The sequence below is a fragment of the Microcebus murinus genome, chromosome 11 (genome assembly GCF_040939455.1).
Source record: "Microcebus murinus isolate Inina chromosome 11, M.murinus_Inina_mat1.0, whole genome shotgun sequence".
Classification (NCBI taxonomy): domain Eukaryota; kingdom Metazoa; phylum Chordata; class Mammalia; order Primates; family Cheirogaleidae; genus Microcebus; species Microcebus murinus.
The window spans coordinates 71,928,038-71,948,464 of NC_134114.1; the positions used below are offsets into that span (position 1 = coordinate 71,928,038).

At 35.6% G+C, this 20,427-nt stretch overlaps 1 protein-coding gene and 1 pseudogene across 2 annotated transcripts in view; both read left to right on the forward strand.

The window, feature by feature from the left end:
* Positions 1-16,708, forward strand: part of ERAP2 (endoplasmic reticulum aminopeptidase 2) — a 43,072-nt gene extending 26,364 nt beyond the window's left edge. For both annotated transcript variants that reach the window (XM_076008202.1, XM_076008203.1), the window contains 8 exons: positions 901-980; positions 2,004-2,187; positions 7,076-7,232; positions 7,723-7,907; positions 10,354-10,515; positions 11,040-11,180; positions 13,343-13,424; positions 14,495-16,708. In XM_076008202.1, coding sequence (XP_075864317.1) covers positions 901-980; positions 2,004-2,187; positions 7,076-7,232; positions 7,723-7,907; positions 10,354-10,515; positions 11,040-11,180; positions 13,343-13,424; positions 14,495-14,638 — 1,135 coding nt within the window. In that variant the 3' untranslated portion in view covers positions 14,639-16,708. The remainder of the gene's footprint in view (positions 1-900; positions 981-2,003; positions 2,188-7,075; positions 7,233-7,722; positions 7,908-10,353; positions 10,516-11,039; positions 11,181-13,342; positions 13,425-14,494) is intronic.
* On the forward strand, positions 2,249-2,370 carry LOC142874204 (uncharacterized; annotated as a pseudogene).
* Positions 16,709-20,427: the final 3,719 nt, after the last annotated feature.

Consider the following 20,427-nt stretch of genomic DNA (forward strand, 5'->3'; position numbering starts at 1 on the left):
TTTACCTTTTTGTATAAAGAGTCTAAGTTTACTGGTTAATTACTCTGTGTATTAGCAAGTAGATTATTTTTTCTGGCCCTTTACTAGACTAGATGGAGTCAGTGTATGTTGTTTCCTTTATTTTTTTATATTTTTCTAAGGACTGGTGGGTACTTCCTCAGTTACTCTTCTTTTTGTTTTACACCTGTTAGTATTATCAAGCACATGATTTTACATGTGTAGGATTACTATAGCTAACATGGCTTGATTTAATAGAGGAAATGAATTCTAGAGGCTGCTAGAAAAATTATTTAGAAAAAAACGCCAATTTCTATTATTACTACAGTAGGGCCATTGAAAAGTAACTGAGGCCTTTTCCTCCAAGTCATTCTGCTTTTCTGCTCTCTGGACTTAAGCCCTGCTGCAGATCTATAGCATTATTGACCACTTTTTTGCAGTCAGATAGCAATTGGGAAGTTGGATGTGAATAGTTCTGTTGAACAAAAGGATAAATAAATATCATACTAGAGCAAGTTCTTTACCTCTTAAGGTTTTCTGTACAGCTTTGCTTTAGTCATTTGAATCAACATCAGGCTGTCAGGGTTTTTGAAAACATGAAAGGAATATTGGGCTTTTTTTTCTTTTACAAATAGCAAAATTTGTTATGGTATCAAATTTGGACAGCATATTACACTGGTATTTGAGGCAGAGTTCAACTAGGTATATATTGCTGTCCCTGCATAATCATCATGGAAGACATTTTTGCATATTTAAGAATATGGTACTTTTAGCCTATAAAATTTAGAAGCCACTGGTACTGTGACAGATAGGTGCTTAGGTGCCTTTTACCATCTGAGTCTGACATGACGAAAATTGAAGCAGTCATTCATTGCCTGTAACTCTCGATATTTTCTGACATAGGTATCTGTGGCACATCCCACTGACCTACTCCACGAATTCCTCTAATGCAATTCACAGACATATTCTAAAATCAAAGACAGGTAACGAACTAATTAGCTAAATGGGTGTTGAAATGCTAAAATTCATGTTTTGAGCTAGTTGGATGAAAGATACTAAGATAAGTAAATCTAATAATAAAAGATTTATGTTTTGGGGATGTTCTCACTTATCCATATATTCCTTACTAAAAGAACCCTTACTAAAAGAAAGTCTGAGTTTTTCATTCAGTGTGAAGTTCTCTTGTGCTTTTAACATTTAGAGATGGGTTTATATTTATATCAAGAAATTATGGAATCCTATCTTATGTCCTTTAATACGTACTAATCCGTTTTTATGGATTATGCATGAGGCAAAAATGTTTAGTAGAAAAAAGCATACCTTTTGGAATTAGTTAGTCTTGGACTGAAACCTCACTCTGTCATCTATAAGATGTGTGACCTTAAGAAAATTTCTTAAATCCTCCTAAGATTCAAGTTTCTCATCTTATTTTGAATAAGAACTAGGCCTCACAGAGTTGTTGAGGGAATATCATAATGTAATTTGACCACCTAGTATAATGCATGCCATATTAAAAATACGTAACATAATTTTAAGTTTCCTCTAAACACTTCACTAAAATTTGAGAGGTTTTTCCATCATAAAGTAATGTTCAACCTAGAGTTTTTATTTCACTCAAATGGACAAATGGATCACCTGTTTATTTATATATATTTCAATGACTAGTAATTAAACCTGAGACAAGATACCAATAAATTAAACCAAATTCCAGTTATTCTTGTCATATGGCTCACTGGGCCCTTGTATGCCTCTTAGACCTGAATAGAGTATTTTTAAGAACAAATTCAGCAGTCCTATTCCTATGAATTAATTTATTTATTAATTTGGTAAGACCATCTTCCCCGAAAGAAATCATCCAATGGACTATGTAAATGAAGATCATCATGATTCTTCTGAAACTTTGTCTTCCCATTGATTTATTGGTAATAGGGTTAAAAGTAAGTTTTGAAGATGTTCCTGATGTGTGTGTTGATAATGAAATGCCTATGCCAATTTCCTCCTCTTAGATACCCTGGATTTACCTGAAGAGACCAGCTGGGTGAAATTTAATGTGGACTCCAATGGCTACTACATTGTTCACTACGAGGGGAATGGATGGGACCAACTCATTGAGCAGCTGAATCAGAACCATATGCTTCTCAGACCTAAGGACAGAATAGGTCTGATTCACGATGTGTTTCAGCTGGTCAGGTAATGCAAAATTTCATCTGACTTCACAGGCAATAACTGATCTGTAACCAGATATGTTCGATTTCAAAATCAAATGTTCCCTCGTAGGGGCCCGGTGTGCAATGGCTGCAAACAGCAGCCTCCTTGGTAGTGTATGCAACCTGTTGCTTGTATAGGTTGCTCTAAGGGACCTTGGATACAGTCCCTTCTGATATATGTTCATGTGTGAGACCAAAATATAAATTTTTTAAAAAAAAAAAAAAAACAAAATCAAATGTTCAGTGTTCATTATTCTTAAGATATGAATCTCAATGGAGGTCAAACACTGCCCACTAGGTCAAAGCCTACCCACTGATAAGGTATTTTGACCCACACAGTGTTTACAAATTTAATCCAACATTTTAAAATGTAGAGAGTTTTATATAAAAATTTTGACTTCTGGAATCTCTTAAAAAATGAAAGTTGGGCCGGGCACGGTGGCTCACGCCTGCCTGTAATCCTAGCACTCTGGGAGGCCGAGGCAGGAGGATGGCTCAAGGCCAGAGCAAGAGTGAGACCCTGTCTCTACTAAAAATAGAAAGAAATTAATTGGCCAACTAAAAATATATAGAAAAAATTAGCCGGGCATGGAGGCACATGCCTGTAATACCAGCTACCCATGAGGCTGAAGCAGGAGGATTGCTTGAGCTCAGGAGATTGAAGTTGCTGTGAGCTAGGCTGACACCATGGCACTCATTCTAGCCTGGGCAACAAAGCAAGACTCTGCCTCAAAATAAAAAAAGCCACACACATACATACACAAAAATGAAACTTGGTAAATGTGGACCTCATTCCCACAAGACAGCCATTGAGGAGGACACAGTGGGCCATTCCCCTTTGGGCCAGGCTGCAGTCTCTCATGCACCAAATGTGTGTCCCAAATGACACACAGTTGCCTGCTTCACTCATTTAGTGTGGACCCTTCTAGGCATTTGAGCTTTTGGCCCCAGATTTAAAATGTGTTTATGCTAGTAGCTGTTATAACAAACACCTTTGCAATCTCTTAAACAGAAAGTATAAATATAGTCTTAACCTTTACAATTTTAAATGAGTTCTTAGCCTACAGCACAATCCATTCATTACTTACATCAGAGAAATCAATATGAAATTGGTAGGGAAATGAAGTAAGAATTGGCTGTTTATTCCTCTGTAGACTTTTCCTGGAAGAACAAACAATTTTTTTTTTCCTTTTCTGATTATCAACAGAATAGTAAGTAGAATAAATCAGGTCATAAGGTCACCAACAGGGGAAAAGAATGAGGATCAGGTGAAGTATTGTGCATTGTAAGCTTTTCCTGTTCTGAGAATTACTATAATGTACTTTATTCAATATGACATATTATTTCCTTTCAGATGCTTATTTAGGTAAAATTGAGTGAAAGTGACTGGCAAGACATCTCTCAGGCAAAGCTTCTCGGTACAACAGAATCCTCTAATTAGAAAGAGGAGAGGAAGGACTGGGGCTGAACCCTCAGCCCCATGGGTCTTGGGACCATCATGTGGCACAACTCACCAGAGGCCAAGATTAGGAAAAACCCCATCCTACATGTGAGCGATTGCATGAAAGGACAGCTAGGAAGCAGCCATCATTAGTTGAAGGAGGTTTGCTCAAAAAAGAAACTCTGAGCAGATTGCAGAGGAAGTAGATTAAAGATTTAAGGCTAGGAAAAATGAAGATTATTGACAACTCAGCAAATGGAATCCAATCTTTTAAGTAGTTTTAAAATATTTTTTGCTGTTTCCAGCCTATAAATTTGTGGGTAGTCTAAATTTAGCAGGAGAAACCCTATAGTTACTGATGCATCAATGGAAAAACAATAATCTTTTCTTCATTAGGTAGACAGATTAATGAAGTTAAGAATACAAGTTTTGGATTAAAACAGAAGCGTTCAAGTACTACCTCTTCACTTATTAATTGTTGGAGCTTGGGCAAATTTTTTTTAACCTTTCTAAGCCTAAATTTTCCAGTCTTTAAAACTTCAGTAATAATAATGTCTAATACACAGAATTGTTTTGATTGCATAAGATAATGCAGATAAGACACTAAGCACAGTACCTGCTCAATAAATGTTAGCTGCTAACATTATTAGTATTCTCTAATACAAATTGTTTAAAACATCATGAGTTGAATAGGAAAAGGAGGTGACAACACAGAAAAGTATATTTCAAATAATATGAAGTTGGGAAAAAAGCAGAATATATTAATGTTTATTATTATGTTTTCAACTACATAGAAAAAAATAAGTGAAAAAGAGAAACAAAACCTTAAATGTATTTCAAAATGCTATAGTAAATGGGTAGGGTAGTGAAATTATGAGTCATTTCTCCCCTCTTCTCTAATTTCCAGTTGTTTTGTAATTTGTTTGTGTTACTTTTATATAAAAGTAATTGTACAAGGAAACAATTTAAAACTTTGCTAATAGGCCTTAAATATTTTTGCTTGCTATTCTCTTTTAACAATATAAACCCCTTTCCTCCCTGCTTTATGAAACATCTATTTTAAGAGTTAAAAGGAGGCAGGATGCAGTGGCTCATGCCTGTAATCCCAGCACTCTGGGGGGCTGAGGCAGGAGGATTGCTTGAGCCCAGGAGTTCAAGACCAGCCTGAGCAAAAGCAAGACCCCATCTTTACAGAAAATTAAAAAATTAGCCAGGTGTGGTGAAGTGCACCTATAGTCCCAGCTACTTCAGAGGCTGAGGCAGGAGAATCACTTGAGTCCAAGAGTTTGAGGTTGCAGTGAGCTATGATGATGCCAATGTACTCTAGCCTGGGAGACAGAGCAAGACTCTGTGTCAAAGCAAAACAAAAGTTAAAAGGAAATAATAGTGAACACATTTAATTTGAAAACAGAATTTGACCCAGAAATGGATATTTATTTTAATTAGGCTTTCATACTTTTAAAATGTGATTTAAAGACTTGGGCCTTGTATGAACTGAGTGAAATTAAAATGACAACTTTAATTTTCTTAGAGAAAAAACTGTATCTGTTTCTTTTAATCCCACACCTTAAAAAGAAATCCCCAAAGAAATCACAAATCCCAAATAGGAACATGATTTTATTTCTTAAAGGTACAATCTAGCGCAATTGTTTACAAGTAAGCAGATATAGATTTTTGCTGTTGGGCTGAAGTATATGCTTATATATGTGTTTATGTTTTAAGCTAAACATATATGTAGATAACATTCTATACATTGATTGAAGCCTAGGGCAGGTGGTAAGAACTTGAATGTTGTTAAACAATTTAGTAACTATATAAAAAGAAAAGAGGTCCCTTATGAATAAATATTAAGATTAAAATAAAGTAGGCAAATGTAAAAGTAAAGTTTTCTAATAATGGCATTGATTTTAGTAAGAAATCAATCCAGGGGTCCTCAAACTTTTTAAACAGGGGGCCAGTTCACTGTCCCTCAGACCTTTGGAGGGCCGCACTGTAGTTTAAAAAAAAACTATGAACAAATTCCTATGCACACTGCACATATCTTATTTTGAAGTAAAAAAAAAAAAAAAATGGGCAAAAACACCCGCATGTGGCCCGAGGGCCATAGTTTGTGGACGCCTGGGCTAAGCTGAAAAGAGAAACAGTTTTCATACAAAGTAAGGGTTTTCTCTCTCTCTTTTTTTTTAACCTAGTCAAGTGAAGTAGTGGGAGTGAAGAAGGAGCACATAAAGTAGTTTTTAATGTGTCAAACATTCTTTTTTAAATTGTGACCCTACAATACTGTTTCCTTCAGCTGCTGATGCTAAGATATCCACTGCTCCATGTATTATGATACTCACGCGTGTGGAAAGGAGTAGTGACATTTTGTGGATTTGTTTCCTAAAAAATAGAGCAGAGCACAGAATCACAGCGCATATGGTCCAGCCCTCTGTCTTCAGATGGAAGTTTTGAAAAAATTTCCATAAGTCTGTTTTCAAGTAGTATGTCACCGTGATCGAGAAGAGTACGGGCACAACAAAAGTTAGTTCTTTTTCTTTTCATTTTCTTCTAGTTTCAGTTCCCTCTTCTGAGAGACAAATTTGAAAATTTAAATCCCCAAAGGAGGTAGGACATTATGTTAATGATAAATTAACATAATGTGTTAATTTGTGCCGGAATCGGGTTTCCATAACACACGACCGTGCCAGTAGGAGGTGGATCCTCCCAAGAACGGCTTACAGACCCTGTGTGGACACACAGCCTTCCAGAAACACATGTGAGAACCACTTTGCAAAAAACGAGACTGTAATGGTTTATCTCCTCTACAGAAGATACTCTCGCATTTTGGTATTCAGAATAATAATTCTGTTGTTTGTTCTCCTCACTGAAACAAAATGTAGAGAAGGCATGTAACTTTAGAATCTAAATAAGATGAACATACTTGTTTTGTCCAGTTTACAATGATCATTGGTCCTCTGGTAGGATTAAAGACAAACATAAAGAAAAACAAGACATGGTACCCGTCCTCAAATTTACTAGGGCAAACCCACACATGAAGCAATTAGAAAATGATACAATATGTAAAAACTTTGATATTATTTGGTACTATTAAATGTTAACATTAGCTAATATTTATTTCATTTATTAACCTCTTACTATGTGGTAGGCATTATTCTAAGTGCTTTTTAAAAATATTAGCTCATCCTCAAAACAAGCCTATGGGGAAGATACTGTTACTGCCCCCTTATATAAGGGGGCAACTAAAGTCCAGAGAGGTTAAGTGATTTGTCCAGTATCACACAGTTAGTGGCAAAGCTAGCATTTAAACCAAATGGTCTGGTTATAACAAACTACTTCTGTTACTGGGTTCTATTTCATATTTGTTTTAATATTAAGAATATTAAAAACTATAAGATAAGCACGAACCACTGACATTTGTTTCATATCTCAGTGCAGGGAGATTGACCCTGGACAAAGCCCTGGACATGACCCGCTATCTCCAACATGAAACAAGCAGCCCTGTACTTCTCAAAGGGCTGAGCTACTTAGAGTTGTTTTACCACATGATGGACTTAAGGAATATTTCAGATGTCTCAGAAAACCTCAAGGTTTGTGTTACTTTCAGGAAATATATTAAGTAAATTTACAGTGTCGGGAGGATCAGTGAGTCTCAGTCTGTTTTATGTGTAGTCCTTGGAGTTAAGTAGAGGAGGAGAAGCTAAGGGGACTGGCTGATGGCACAGCCAATACCACAGCACCTAGTGGTCAATGTCCCTTGTTCTTTGTCACTGCCAATTCTAAGAGCTAAATCATGAGCAAAGCATCTCTACTAAAGGTGACTGTCATCTTACATCAATTGATTCCCCTCTTAGATAGGAAACTAAATCATATTTTAATGCAAAAACTCTTGTTTCTTAAGTGTGATAGGTGGGAGCCAGAAAAAAGAGAAGGGGAATATGAAAATAAGTGGTACAATGTTTTGGGAAAGATTCATGATTCATGCAGAAAGTTTAGAGTTGAGCCCTTTACATGGGTGAGTAAGAGCTGTGTTAAGAACTAAATTTAGCCTCTCTGCAAACCATTTCATATTTTCTGCAGCATTACCTTCTCCAGTATTTTAAGCCAGTGATTGACAGGCAAAGCTGGAGTGACGAGGGCTCAGTCTGGGACAGGATGCTTCGCTCTGCTGTCTTGAAGCTTGCCTGTGACCTGAACCATGCTCCTTGCATCCGGAAGGCAGCTGAACTCTTCTCTCAGTGGATGGAATCCAATGGAAAATTAAAGTAGATCTACACTTCTGTCCTATTCTTTGTTGTTTTTGCTTTGATGTAAAAGTCTTTGATCAAGCAAGACATTAGGTCTAAAACATTTTAGTGAAGACAGAAAAAAAAAATGCTGGGAATTATATACCCTGTTTCATGCTCCTACATTATAAGTGCTTGATAGATTTTGTGGGAAGCAAGGTTTCGGTCTCTATAGGGGACAGCTAATAAACATTGGCATGGTAACAGAAAGATAGCCAGGAAGTAGAAGCAGGGGAGCCTAGTCTCCAAAAGCGATGCCTTTTAAAGATAAAAATATGTTAGAAGAAGCAATGTGAAATACATGTACAATTAAAATAACAGTGATCATTTGATGAAACTCATTAAAAAAGGGTGGGTTTTAAAAAAAAATGTGTTTGCTCCCTCATCAACCAATATTAAATGCCAAACCTTGTCCCCAAGTTTCATCTTTGATGGGAAACTGATGATTTTGGCCATCCAAAGTATATGATGGCAAAGTTGAGTAGGAGGAAGCCCAGTGATCAAACGGATACATTGCTCTTCAGTTTACTAGTTGCAACCCATAGATACTAACAGACCCCACAATCTTTTCAATAGAAGCCTTGATTTTTGTCCAACACATGATTTTAAGTTGTTATTTTTAAAACTATGACTCTAGAGTTGTATGATTTGGGAAATCAAATTTATATGTGAATTAAGAAAAAATAGAAGAAAAAATTTACAATTTTGGTACCATGTAATATATTGGTGTCAATTTTTCATGTGCCAAATTCCTATAATATGCTATCATAACTTCTCTCCCCAAACCCAAATCTCAGTGAACTTTTTGGAATCTTTTCTTGAATTCTTCTCTTTCAAAAAAAGTAATTAGTAATTCCAATTTTCTTCTTTTTGGATTTTTCTGCCTGTTTTGAGGCCTGAAATCAGTTGTAGAAAAAATATCTTTTGATCTATTATTCTCTTTTTATTCCTGTATGAATGAGTCATATGAGTGAAACTGAAATATAAACATCCTGTTGCCCTATCACAAAGTAGAATATTATAATATTCTGTCTTTAGTTACAAGAGAGATGATCTTAATCTGCAGTAACTTATCTATAGTAGATATAAGTGTTCAACATGTTGACTATACCTATGAAAATATTCTGGATAAAGTTCACTTATGCTTATAATCAAGAATACATAATTAAATATCATAGGGTTTTCCCCAAAACTACAAGACTGCTAGTATGAATCTTAAGGAAAAATTTCCTTACATATATTATTTTCTTCATTCATTTGTGAATTCAAAATACAATTATTGCTTGTCTCTGTCAGCCAGGCACTGATATCGGAGCTGAGAATAATATAGTGAACAAAGCAACTATGTGATCTATCTTCAAAAACTTATAATGTATTTATTAACAATTTTTATAAATTTGTACAGCAAAATATACCAAAATGGAAACAATATGGATTATAATTTAATTACATAATCTTTATTTCATGATTAAAATGGCACTTGAGATATTTAAGTACATATAGTACAGCTCAAATAGCACAAATATTACAATCATCAGTGTAAATCTCATCCCCAAAATGGCTAGTTAGGGCACCTTGTGCAAGTTACTTAACCTTTCCAATATTTACTTCCACTTTTTAAAAATTATGATAACTATCTCACTGGGTAGCTTTGACAGTTAAATAAGATGTTCAGAGACTAGTACAATCCCTACACCACATGGTTGCTTCATGACAAATGCAAATTTCCTGCTCCCTCCCTACTACTCTGTGTTGTGGTTTTCTGAGCCGTCAATATAAATATCAGTTTTTATTGATCTATCAATATTTGCGATTAAAGTTTACATACCAGTTTAGAATAAAAACTGGTTAATGTCTTAGAAGACAATAAAAACCAAAATCATGGTGTATTCTTTAGAAGGACAGAAAACAATGTCATTGCATCTTATCAGTTTTATAAAATTGTAAAATGACAGGGCCCTAATCAATTGTGCCAAATTACAATTCTCGAGACCTCGAGAGTCACATGATCCTCAGACAGGCCTCAGAAAATGCTCCTAAAGTGCCATTAAAGCATCAAGTAATCATTTTTTAACAAAATCTTAGAGCACCAATAGAAGCTATTTGATGATACAATGTGTATAAAACAGTAGTTTCAGAAATCTCTTTTATCAATTGATCCCATTAACTTTCTATTTTCACCAGAGTAGATTAAAATTTTTGCTTTTTCTGCTTACTAACATTTTATTTGAGATAAAACACAATTTGCAAAGTAAAATTACATAAAATATTTTTATGAAAGTTTGGCGAAAGAAAAGGTTTAATAGACTGAGTCCTGGAAATAATTCAGGGATGATTCTGTCGTGGCACCTTAAAATTGTAATAAGAAAGAAAGAGTTTTTCTTTCATAAAACCTTTTTCTTCACTTTTGTCCTCAATATTATAGTATTCCGACAGATGTTTTAAAGATTGTGCATTCTGTGGGTGCTCGGACAACAGAAGGATGGAATTACCTTTTGGAGCAATATGAACTGTCAATGTCAGGTGCCGAAAAAAACAAAATTCTGTATGCGTTGTCAACGAGCAAGCATCAAGAAAAGTTGATGAAGTAAGTTCATTAATTTAACTAAATTGTTAAAAGTAAACTGGCACAAATTCAGTGAAGTCATTAATATTTCAGCCACCAATTTTAAAGGCAGAAAATAATTGAATCAGAATTTGTATGATTTTAACTTTACTTCAAAAATATATATTGACAAAATACAAATAGTGAAAATAGATATTCCCTAGTTATTAGCCATGTGATTGATACTAGACAAATGGCTATGTTTTATTTTCAGAACCTTGAAGGAAAATTATTATTGTAAAAATACATAGTTGTATATAAGATGTGTGTAAATAAGATGCTAACCAAAGTTCTTTGAAATAATTAATAAAATTACTAATAGAAAAAAGTAAAAGTTTAACTGGAACATTAAAAATATTAACCACTAGAAAATTTATCATTGTTTTTGGTAAATTATAGTTTTATCCTGGCTCTTTCTATTCTATTCTTTTAATACATTAGTAGTCTGAGTTCATTACCATGTGTATAATATGGACGGTGAAGAAACATGGTTTTTGTTTCCTCAGGTTAATTGAACTGGGAATGGAAGGAAAGGTTATCAAGACACAGGACTTGGCAGTTCTCCTTCACGCAATTGCCAGAAATCCAAAGGGGCAGCAATTAGCCTGGAATTTTGTAAGAGAAAATTGGACCCATCTCCTTCAAAAGTTAGTATTCCTTTATGTCCAATGTGTGTTCCTTCACGCAGTTGTCTCAGTTGCCTCAAGCCATGTGGAATCAAATGTCCCTCAAAGCACATAAAAGATACCATTTTTACCCAAATAGTTCAATGAAGTCTATCAGCTTCAAAACGCACTAGCCCAAATTATCCTGTCTAGGTACAAGGGAGAGAAATGAGAAAGAGGGAATGGGAAACAGATTTTAATGCAGCCCGGGCAAAAACATCACTGGAAGCAAGTAAAAGTTGCGTTAAATCCAGTCATCAGCTCCATCCCACCATCCACCCTTGGCTCTCTCTTCAGCCCAAAGGAATCCCATGAAGCCTTAAATAGCACATCAAACATATTTGGCCTGCCTGCTTTGTTAATGCAGTTTTTGTTCTGGGGGAAAACCTGAGGAATTTTGATGAGAGCTAATCCCCACCCCCAGTTTCCCTGTAGAAGTGGCACAATGGAGACCTGGTCAGAGCTGAAGGTAAACCCAGTCAGGAGTGTTTTGGGAGGCTCCTGTGAAATTGTATTGGTTCTGAGTCTTTTCTTGGTTTTCACCTTTTCGGAGAAACAAAGCTCACCCTACTATATTCCTGGAGCTAAAATGTCCCCCAGAAAGTAGCAATAACATTTAGATTTTGTTGGAATGTACAGCATACCACTGCTTTCTCTCTCCAAAAAAGGAAAGAAAGAAAGAAGGAAGGAAGGAAGGAAGGAAGGAAGGAAGGAAGGAAGGAAGGAAGGAAGGAAGGAAGGAAGGAAGGAAGGAAGGAAGGAAGGAAGGAAGGGAGAGAGAGAGAGAGAGAGAGAGAGAAAGAAAGAAAGAAAGAAAGAAAGAAAGAAAGAAAGAAAGAAAGAAAGAAAGAAAGAAAGAAAGAAAGAAAGAAAGAAAGAAAGAAAGAAAGAAAGAAAGAAAGAAAGAAAGAAAGAAAGAGAAAGAAAGAAAGAAAGAAAGAAACTCACTCTACTAGGGCACTCACCCATTCCTCATCCAAATCCAAAATAGCGCTTAGGACCTAAATGGAAATATCCTGAATCAGAGAGCTGTGTGATTTGCTGTGTTTATCTTAGGGTCAACTTGGCATCTCTGATGTCATTCATGCCCAGCTCCTCTTCTCTCTCCTTTTATAGTCAGGGAGGATTTGGGGGTCCTCACAGATGGGTTTGTGTAAGCAAAAAGCACATTTCCACTTCTCTCCCAGACCTTCGAGGAATTGATGTATCCACAGAAGATCAAATAGAAACTACTTTCTATTAGAAAAAAAAAAAATGTCTCAAAGACCCTACTGGGTCACCATTAGTTTGGCTGTTTGCATAATTGTCAGTTTCCTCCTGAGATGGTCAGACTTTTTCTGCAATACCGAGGACTTTTTTGGTAACTGGAAATTATGCTCCTGACAAACCATAGACTTGGAACCATTCTCAGAGCTGTATCTGTGCGCTGCTTTCTCAGCATGAATCGTTTTGACCTGTGGTATAAGTTTCTATTTATAGAACATTGGGGTGAAGGATGCAGACTGTGGATGCAGTCAACAGGTAACATTGCCACAATAAAAACAATGTTTAAACACAATAGTGTCCAAAATGGGATGGAGAAATGTACAAAACAGTGCATTAGAATGCAAAAAGAAAATCTTACTGTATGTTATTTCTTAATTTTTAAAATTTTATACTATTTATTACAAATTTACAAACATAAATAAAATACAAAAATTAAATAAATTTTCTTATTATCTCTTATACTTTTAATTTTTTTTACCATACCGTAATACATACATATAATTCATAAATAAATATGTACATTTTGAAGTTCTTGCTCAAAAAATCTTTACTGATAAGGGCCCATAATAAAAAAAAAATGTAGAGAACACTGCTTTAAACATAAACATAAATTTAAACATAAACATTGCTGAATAACCTAACCATATTTCCCAAAGAAGTTTCATCAGCATTTTCATTCTATATTAAAATGCAATACATTTCAAAGCTTCAGGATTGTACTGGAAGAATATGAGTTATGATGGTGATTAATAATATCTATTGTAATGCATAAGGTTATCACATAGTAATTAATATATTTAAAATATAGTACATGATATAATAAACATAAGGCCAGTATTTCTATTACTTAAATCTATGAGATTCCTTTTTATTTTCAGATTTGACTTGAGCTCATTTGCCATGAGAATGATCATCTCTGGTACCACATCCCACTTTTCTTCCAAGGATGAATTGGAAGAGGTTTGTGACTGTCTATTGCTAACAATTTCAAAATAAATGTTCAAATTGTAGAATTGAAAGTAAACTTAGATGTAATCTAGTTTGAAGTTCTCATTTTATTTTTTAAAAAGTTGTTTGTGGAATGTCACATAGCAAGTACACAGGGGAGAGGATTAAAACATGCAATGTGTTCATAGCATTCAAAATGAAAATATAGGCCGGGTGCGGTGGCTCACGCCTGTAATCCTAGCTCTCTGGGAGGCAAGGCGGGCGGATTGCTCGAGGTCAGGAGTTCGAAACCAGCCTGAGCAAGAGCGAGACCCCGTCTCTACTATAAATAGAAAGAAATTAATTGGCCAACTAATATATATAGAAAAAATTAGCTGGGCATGGTGGTGCATGCCTGTAGTCCCAGCTACTCAGGAGGCTGAGGCAGCAGGATTGCTGGAGCCCAGGAGTTTGAGGTTGCTGTGAGCTAGGCTAACGCCACGGCACTCACTGTAGCCTGGGCAACAAAGCGAGACTCTGTCTCAAAAAAAAAAAATGAAAATATACTTGAGAGATGAGCCCTTTTGTATTATTTCATTCATATTATATCATGACACAAGATTACATTAAAATTCTGAAGTGTAGTTAATCGCCTTTTCAACAAAACTATCGGTAATTCTAGTTGTCTTTTTTGTAAAAAAAGCTTTCTATTGTTTTACACCATCTATTCACACTGTGGTGTTTTGTATCTTCTTTTCACAATAAAGCTTGAATTTATTACCCCTCGTTTAGCAAATTCAGAATTCCAAAACTTAAATCCTGGCTCACCATTTACTCTATGACTTGGGTAAATCAGTTAACTTCTTTACCCCAGTGTGTTTACTACTAGTAAGATGAAGATTTATAATCTGCCTTCATATATCGTTTAAAGATAAAGTGAAATAATAGTTATGCAAAAAAGAAGAAGAAAATAACCTTTTAGAGGTTGGCAGAGAAATGCCTGCACCTGCGTGTGTATAATTTGCAAGCTGTTTTGAAATGTTTTTGGACGACAAAGTGTTTTATGAACCATGTCAGTAATTTTTTTCTTACATATTTTTCAGGTGAAACTATTTTTTGAATCTCTTAAGGCCCAAGGATCACATCTGGATATTTTTCAAATTGTTCTAGAAACCATAACCAAAAATATTAAATGGCTGGAGAAGAATCTTCCCACTCTGAGGAGTTGGCTACTGGTTCACATTTAAATGGTCAACAGAAAGAGTACATCAAACACAGGCTATGTCTGTATGAAGTCAAACAGAGTAGCATCAGCAAGGCTCGTCTGAGTTGTGGATATTTTGTCTAACCAGTAAGAAGCCTCAAGAAATCAGCCATGCAGCTGCCTGCTCTCAGCTATCATCTCCACCTGACAGTTAAACAATGCTGGGGTAGGAAAAGGCCAGTTCAGTAGCCTTCTGAAAAGTAAACTCCCTGAATAATAGATATATGTGGAGATAAAGACAGAGAGATATAGATAACGCTATAATCACTTAGCCTCAGTATGACCTTCTCCATTGCCTCAACTATGCCACTATTTTGTTGCTTTATTTTTTTTTTTTTTAACCTTGCTTAGTGTCCTGAAGTTTGCTCAACCAGTTTTACCTCCAAGGAAAATTAGCCAGTTCATAAACAAAAATTATCATTCATTTGCATTCTTCCATCTCCTTACTCTCCCTCACCTGCAACTCAGCCTGAACTAAATAGTTTAATTTTACCATTCATGTGAAGGATAAGGATCAGGGACTTTGTCAACCAGAGACTTTGTCACCAAACCTCAGATTATTAGAAACTAGATGTCAGTGTTTATCAAGGAAGTCCGGAGGGCATTTTGGCTTAAGCCTCACATCCAAGAAGAACCTCTCGGTACACTTTTGATGTCATTTCAAATGAATTTGCAGTCACAGAGGTACAGGAAAGAAGAAACTCACAAGACCACTGTAATCCATGCACTAGTGCCTTTTATTTTTTTAAACAAAGTCTCACTCTGTCACCCTGGCTAGAGTGCAGTGGCATCATCATAGCTCACTACAACTTCAAACTCCCGGGCTGAAGGGATCCTCTTCTGCCTCAGCCTCCTGAGTACCTGGGACTACAGGTTTGTGCCACGATACCTGGCTAATTTTTCTATTTTTTGTAAAGATGGGGTCTTGCTCTTGCTCAGACTGGTCCTGACTCCTGAACTCAAGCGATCCTCCTGCCTCGGCCTCTCAGAGTACTAAGATTTCAGGCGTGAGCCACCACACCTGGCCACACTATTACATTGTTAATAAATCTTTTGAAAGTTGCAGAATTAGATTATTGTATACACATTGTATACTGGCTGTTAAATTGTGGTTTAATGTAAATATTTAAATATAGCACCATATTCTGCAACCCAACTTTTAGCATTTCTTCATTTTTTAAGGAACTCCTGTTTTTTGTTTTTTGGTTTTTTTTTAAGGGAACCTCTGGATCTCTGAAAGGCCCTGCTAGATGCTTCTCTTAATTGTTTGAATAAGATAGTTTGGAATAAATAAAGAAAAGACCACTCTACAGACAGTTATTAATAGTAAACTAATTCATGGGCCCACATATGAATCAGTATGAAAATATAAATAAGTAGAAAGACTTGAATCAATACATAATACATAAATACATACATAAATACATAAATGACTGATATATTTGAATTATTAAAGGAAGCTGGAAGTGTTGGGGCAGACGTTGTTATCCAATCTACTTTGAAGTGATATCATGAAGGTCAATTATGTAATAGCTTCCATAGATCTTTCTTTGGTGCCCCAGTCAGAGACAGGATACAGTTTGGAAGGGCCATTGGTGTGTCTCAATACACATTAAATTTTTCAAATTATTTCTTGGAATCTTTGAAGCATCTTTGACTCTAGATTTGACCTGGTCATGGACCTCCCTTGGTTTTTATAACACCCAAGTGATGTCCCTCTAGAATTATAATGTATTTTAGTATAAGGAAATGAGAGAGTAAAAAATTCTAATTTTTCACCAAGATAATATGTAAATTAAACAGTGAAATGTGTATGAGTTTCAGTAGAACTGTGCTATCAGCGATGTTTCCATAAGTATGCAAAGTTTTTTCTTTTGTATAGTAATTTATCTTCCATAAATTTGTAATTTTTAATTCTCTTTTAGTTCTTGTTTAAATGCAATATTGAATGCATTTGCAATTTCTAGAATTCTTAAGAGTTGAGTACAGATTTGCAATTTTATTATTTGATGAGAATGTGGGAATTACTGTGTCAATAATGTTTTGATGAATAAATAGTTTTTTAAAAAATAAATGTATCATATTAATACTTATTAGTTTGGTATTTTAAAAGCTTTATGGTGGATGCTAGGCCAACAATACCAACTCAGATGTCGCTAAAGTTAATCTTACTTCCTTTTACCCTGAATGAAAAAATAAGGTGTGAGAAAGTGATATACAAGATCATGAATATAGGATGAGATGAGCAGATACACCTTCTCCAGGCTTCCCTCATGCTCCACAAGGCCCAGTGAGAATTTTATGCTTTCAGCAGGTCACTCAGAATGAGAAATCTTTCAGATTATGGAAGTCCAGATCCAATGATTTGCTCCCTTTTCTGACTTCCTGCCAGGTAGAGTGAACACATTATCCCTAAAGAGTCCGACTCACTGCCATGATAAGGAACTTCTGCATTTCATTCCTTGCTGAGCATTGGAGGTCCAGAGAAGCAGACCTGGCCAGAAACTACTACAAGGGATCCTGATTTTCTGAGACAAGTTCCTGGGATTTTTGTTGTTGTTCTTTTGTGTTTATTCCACCCCGGACTATAAGGGGAACCTCCACGTAGTCATGGGAGCTAGTGTTCCACCTGAACACTGATGTCAACTAAACACAAGCCTGTTTAAAATGGCCACACTTTTGCTCTGCAACTTTTCCTTCATTTGTCTTATATCCTTTATTGACCTTTTTTTCTTCCATTTAACCATGTATCACTATTTTTCATTTCAACATATTAATATAATGATTTACAACTTTTACATTTGCAAACTTTAAATCAATCTTGTATTAGGTTATCAGCTTCCTGATACCTTAATCTCATCAAAATTACATCTTCAAATCACAAGAAAGGGTGAAAAGGATTGTGAAAGGAAGTAGCTTTATTAGGTTGAAGCATATTTATATTTTACGTGATCTTATATTTTAATAGACTGTGCTGGATAATTTTCCTGAAATGAGTGTCAATTCACTTTCTTCTTATTCCTACATTCTGTGTTTGTCAGTACCAGATGTTAATCTCTTATCTCTAGTAATACTTAAAGTACCATTTCCCCTGATATTTACATTGGCTGTGCCACTAGTTTTTTAAAATCTTTTTATGTTCTTTAGTTTTAACTCAGTCTTTTGTAAACAGACTATATCTGAATTTTGTTTTCTCTTATGATCCCAAACTTGGGCAGGTCCTAGGCTTTGTCATCTATCCCCAGCACTGTCAATGTCACAAAAACTGAAGTTTCAGATAAACCTCAAAATGAAACTTGGCCTCAGCCTTCTGTTTACCCCTCTGGGTTTTTGTCTTCACTGAGTTTTTGATCCAGGAGTATTCCTTACCAACTTTCTAAGTCATTGATGTATTAAAACAATTTTAAAATAACTTTATTTTATATATTTGGTTAGTTTTAGCAGGGAAAGGTAAGTTAGATACCTAGTCTAGCATATTCCCAGGAACCATAATTTATTTTCCAATATGCAAAAGCCTAAGAGTGCATCCTACTTAGGAAGTTGGCAGTATAAACACATCATTTGTTCAAGATTTAAATCAGGAAATTTTCTAATATTCATAGGGAGAAATGGTTAGAAAGTCTGATAAATGTATACTTAATTAACAAGATAGAAAAACATTTCTGTTCCCACTCCTGTAAATTTTACTTCCCATTCATACATTTATGATCGTCTGCTAATTTATTCTTCTTTCCCTTAAAAGTCCTCATTTCCTACTATGCTGGCAGATAAAGTCGGGAATCTGGTTTTCTGTTCTCAGAATATGACTCAGTAATTTTCATCTTTAGGTATTTACACACATCATTTCCCACATTTCTAAGCTCATGCCTTCCTATGTTAAATTATGCCATATTTCTTTCTTTCAATACAATATTTTAAGTTCATTCTTCTGTAAATAATTCCCATAGTAATACCACCTGGGATGTCCCTCTAGTCATCTAAACAATCCCACAGTTAAAATTACAAACTTCATTTTAAAGTAGGCAGGATAAATTGCCTATGAAAAGACTTAAAAGATACAAAAGATATTATTTCTCAGTTTTAAAACTGTATTCCCCTTTAAAAACTGTTTTCTAGTAAACTGAATTGGGAAATTCTAACTCATCTTCAATATTTTGAATTGGAGTTGGGAAAAGTATACATAGAACACTCTTTTAAAACTCAAAAATGGAAAAAGTCCAAGATGAGGTTGAGGGAACTTTTTCTAAATGATTGTCTCCATGGCATAAGGCTGCTGGTATATAATTTTATCTTCTTTCTATTCATACCTCCGGACATAGAGCCTAAGACTAAAATCTGAAACCACAGAAGGGCAAATAGGGCTTTTTAACTGGTTAGCGGGTAAATAGGTAGAGAGACTTGAGCTGTCAGGAATCAAAGAAAAGGTGTGGTCTGAAACAACTGTGTACAATCTATGTGACCCAGAAAGAGCCCACAGTGGTCAGACATATGGACTGGGTGAGTTAATTCAACTCACACTCACAATCTGAGTTAGGATTACTTAAGCAACAATAAATAAGTTGTTAGTTAATGAAACAGATCAGATAGCATTTAAAGATTTGAATTTGTTTATTCTTGTTCTAAGAGTAAACAAATATGAATAGTTTTAACACTACTTATCAGAGCACAGTTTTCAGAATAATGTTCTATCCTACAAAAAAGCCATTATCAGGTAGGAAAAGCATATTACTGGCCAGATGCGGTGGCTCACACCTGTAATCCTGGCACTCTGGGAGGCCGAGGCGGGAGTATCGCTCGAGGTCAGGTGTTCAAGACCAGCCTGAGACTCCGTTTCTACTAAAAAATAGAAAGAAATTAGCTGGACAACTAAAAATACATATAGAAAAAATTAGCCGGGTTTGGTGGCGCATGCCTGTAGTCCCAACTACTTGGGAGGCTGAGGCAGAAGGAGCCCAGGAGGTTGCTGTGAGCTAGGCAGACGCCATGGCACTCTAGCCAAGGCAACAAAGTGAGACTCTGTCTCAAAAAAAAAAAAAAAAAAAAGCATATTATTTTCCTAGTTTCAGATAACTGTGCCTCTGGGAAGCCTAGTTGTCTGAATTTCAAGGCCAAGGGGAATATACCAACTGTTGGCTCTTCAGTCTGAGGACCTAGAAAGAAATAACACCAGCAGCTTTGGCCTTGCAAATCCAAACCTAAAAAGTGCTGTCTAAAAAAGGAAACAGCATAGACTTGTTAAAATACATCTTTCTTTATCCAGTTGCATTTTCTTTTATAATCTCACCATTACAGATTCATTCTTTTGGGCTAATTAAAAGTTAAAATATTAAATTGCAATCCATTAGTCATGCTTTAGTGTGACTTTTTTATAGTTAATACTTATTTCTTTACAGCTAGTTGAGAAAAGAGCCCTAAGGAGAGAGAGAGGACCCTGCAGTTGGGGGAGGGGATTGGGGAGTGGATTCTAGAATGTGGATTCTAGAAGCAGAAAGTACTGCTTGGGTAGGAAGGTCTTGAGGACAGTATCTGTCACTTACTCAAGGGTGTTACATGCAGGTGTCATTTGATAAATATTTGTTGGCTGTAAAGCAGCACCTGGAAGTGAGAAAGAAAAATGGAACCTAGGAGAACTCAGAGACAAGCCTGTTTGGCAATTTGGCCTCAGGCTGATCCTGCTAATACATGATCCTACATGTGTGTTGTCATGAATTATGCATTATGTATATACCCTGTGTGTTTGTTCCGATTGGCCCAATGGATTGTTAAGTGCCT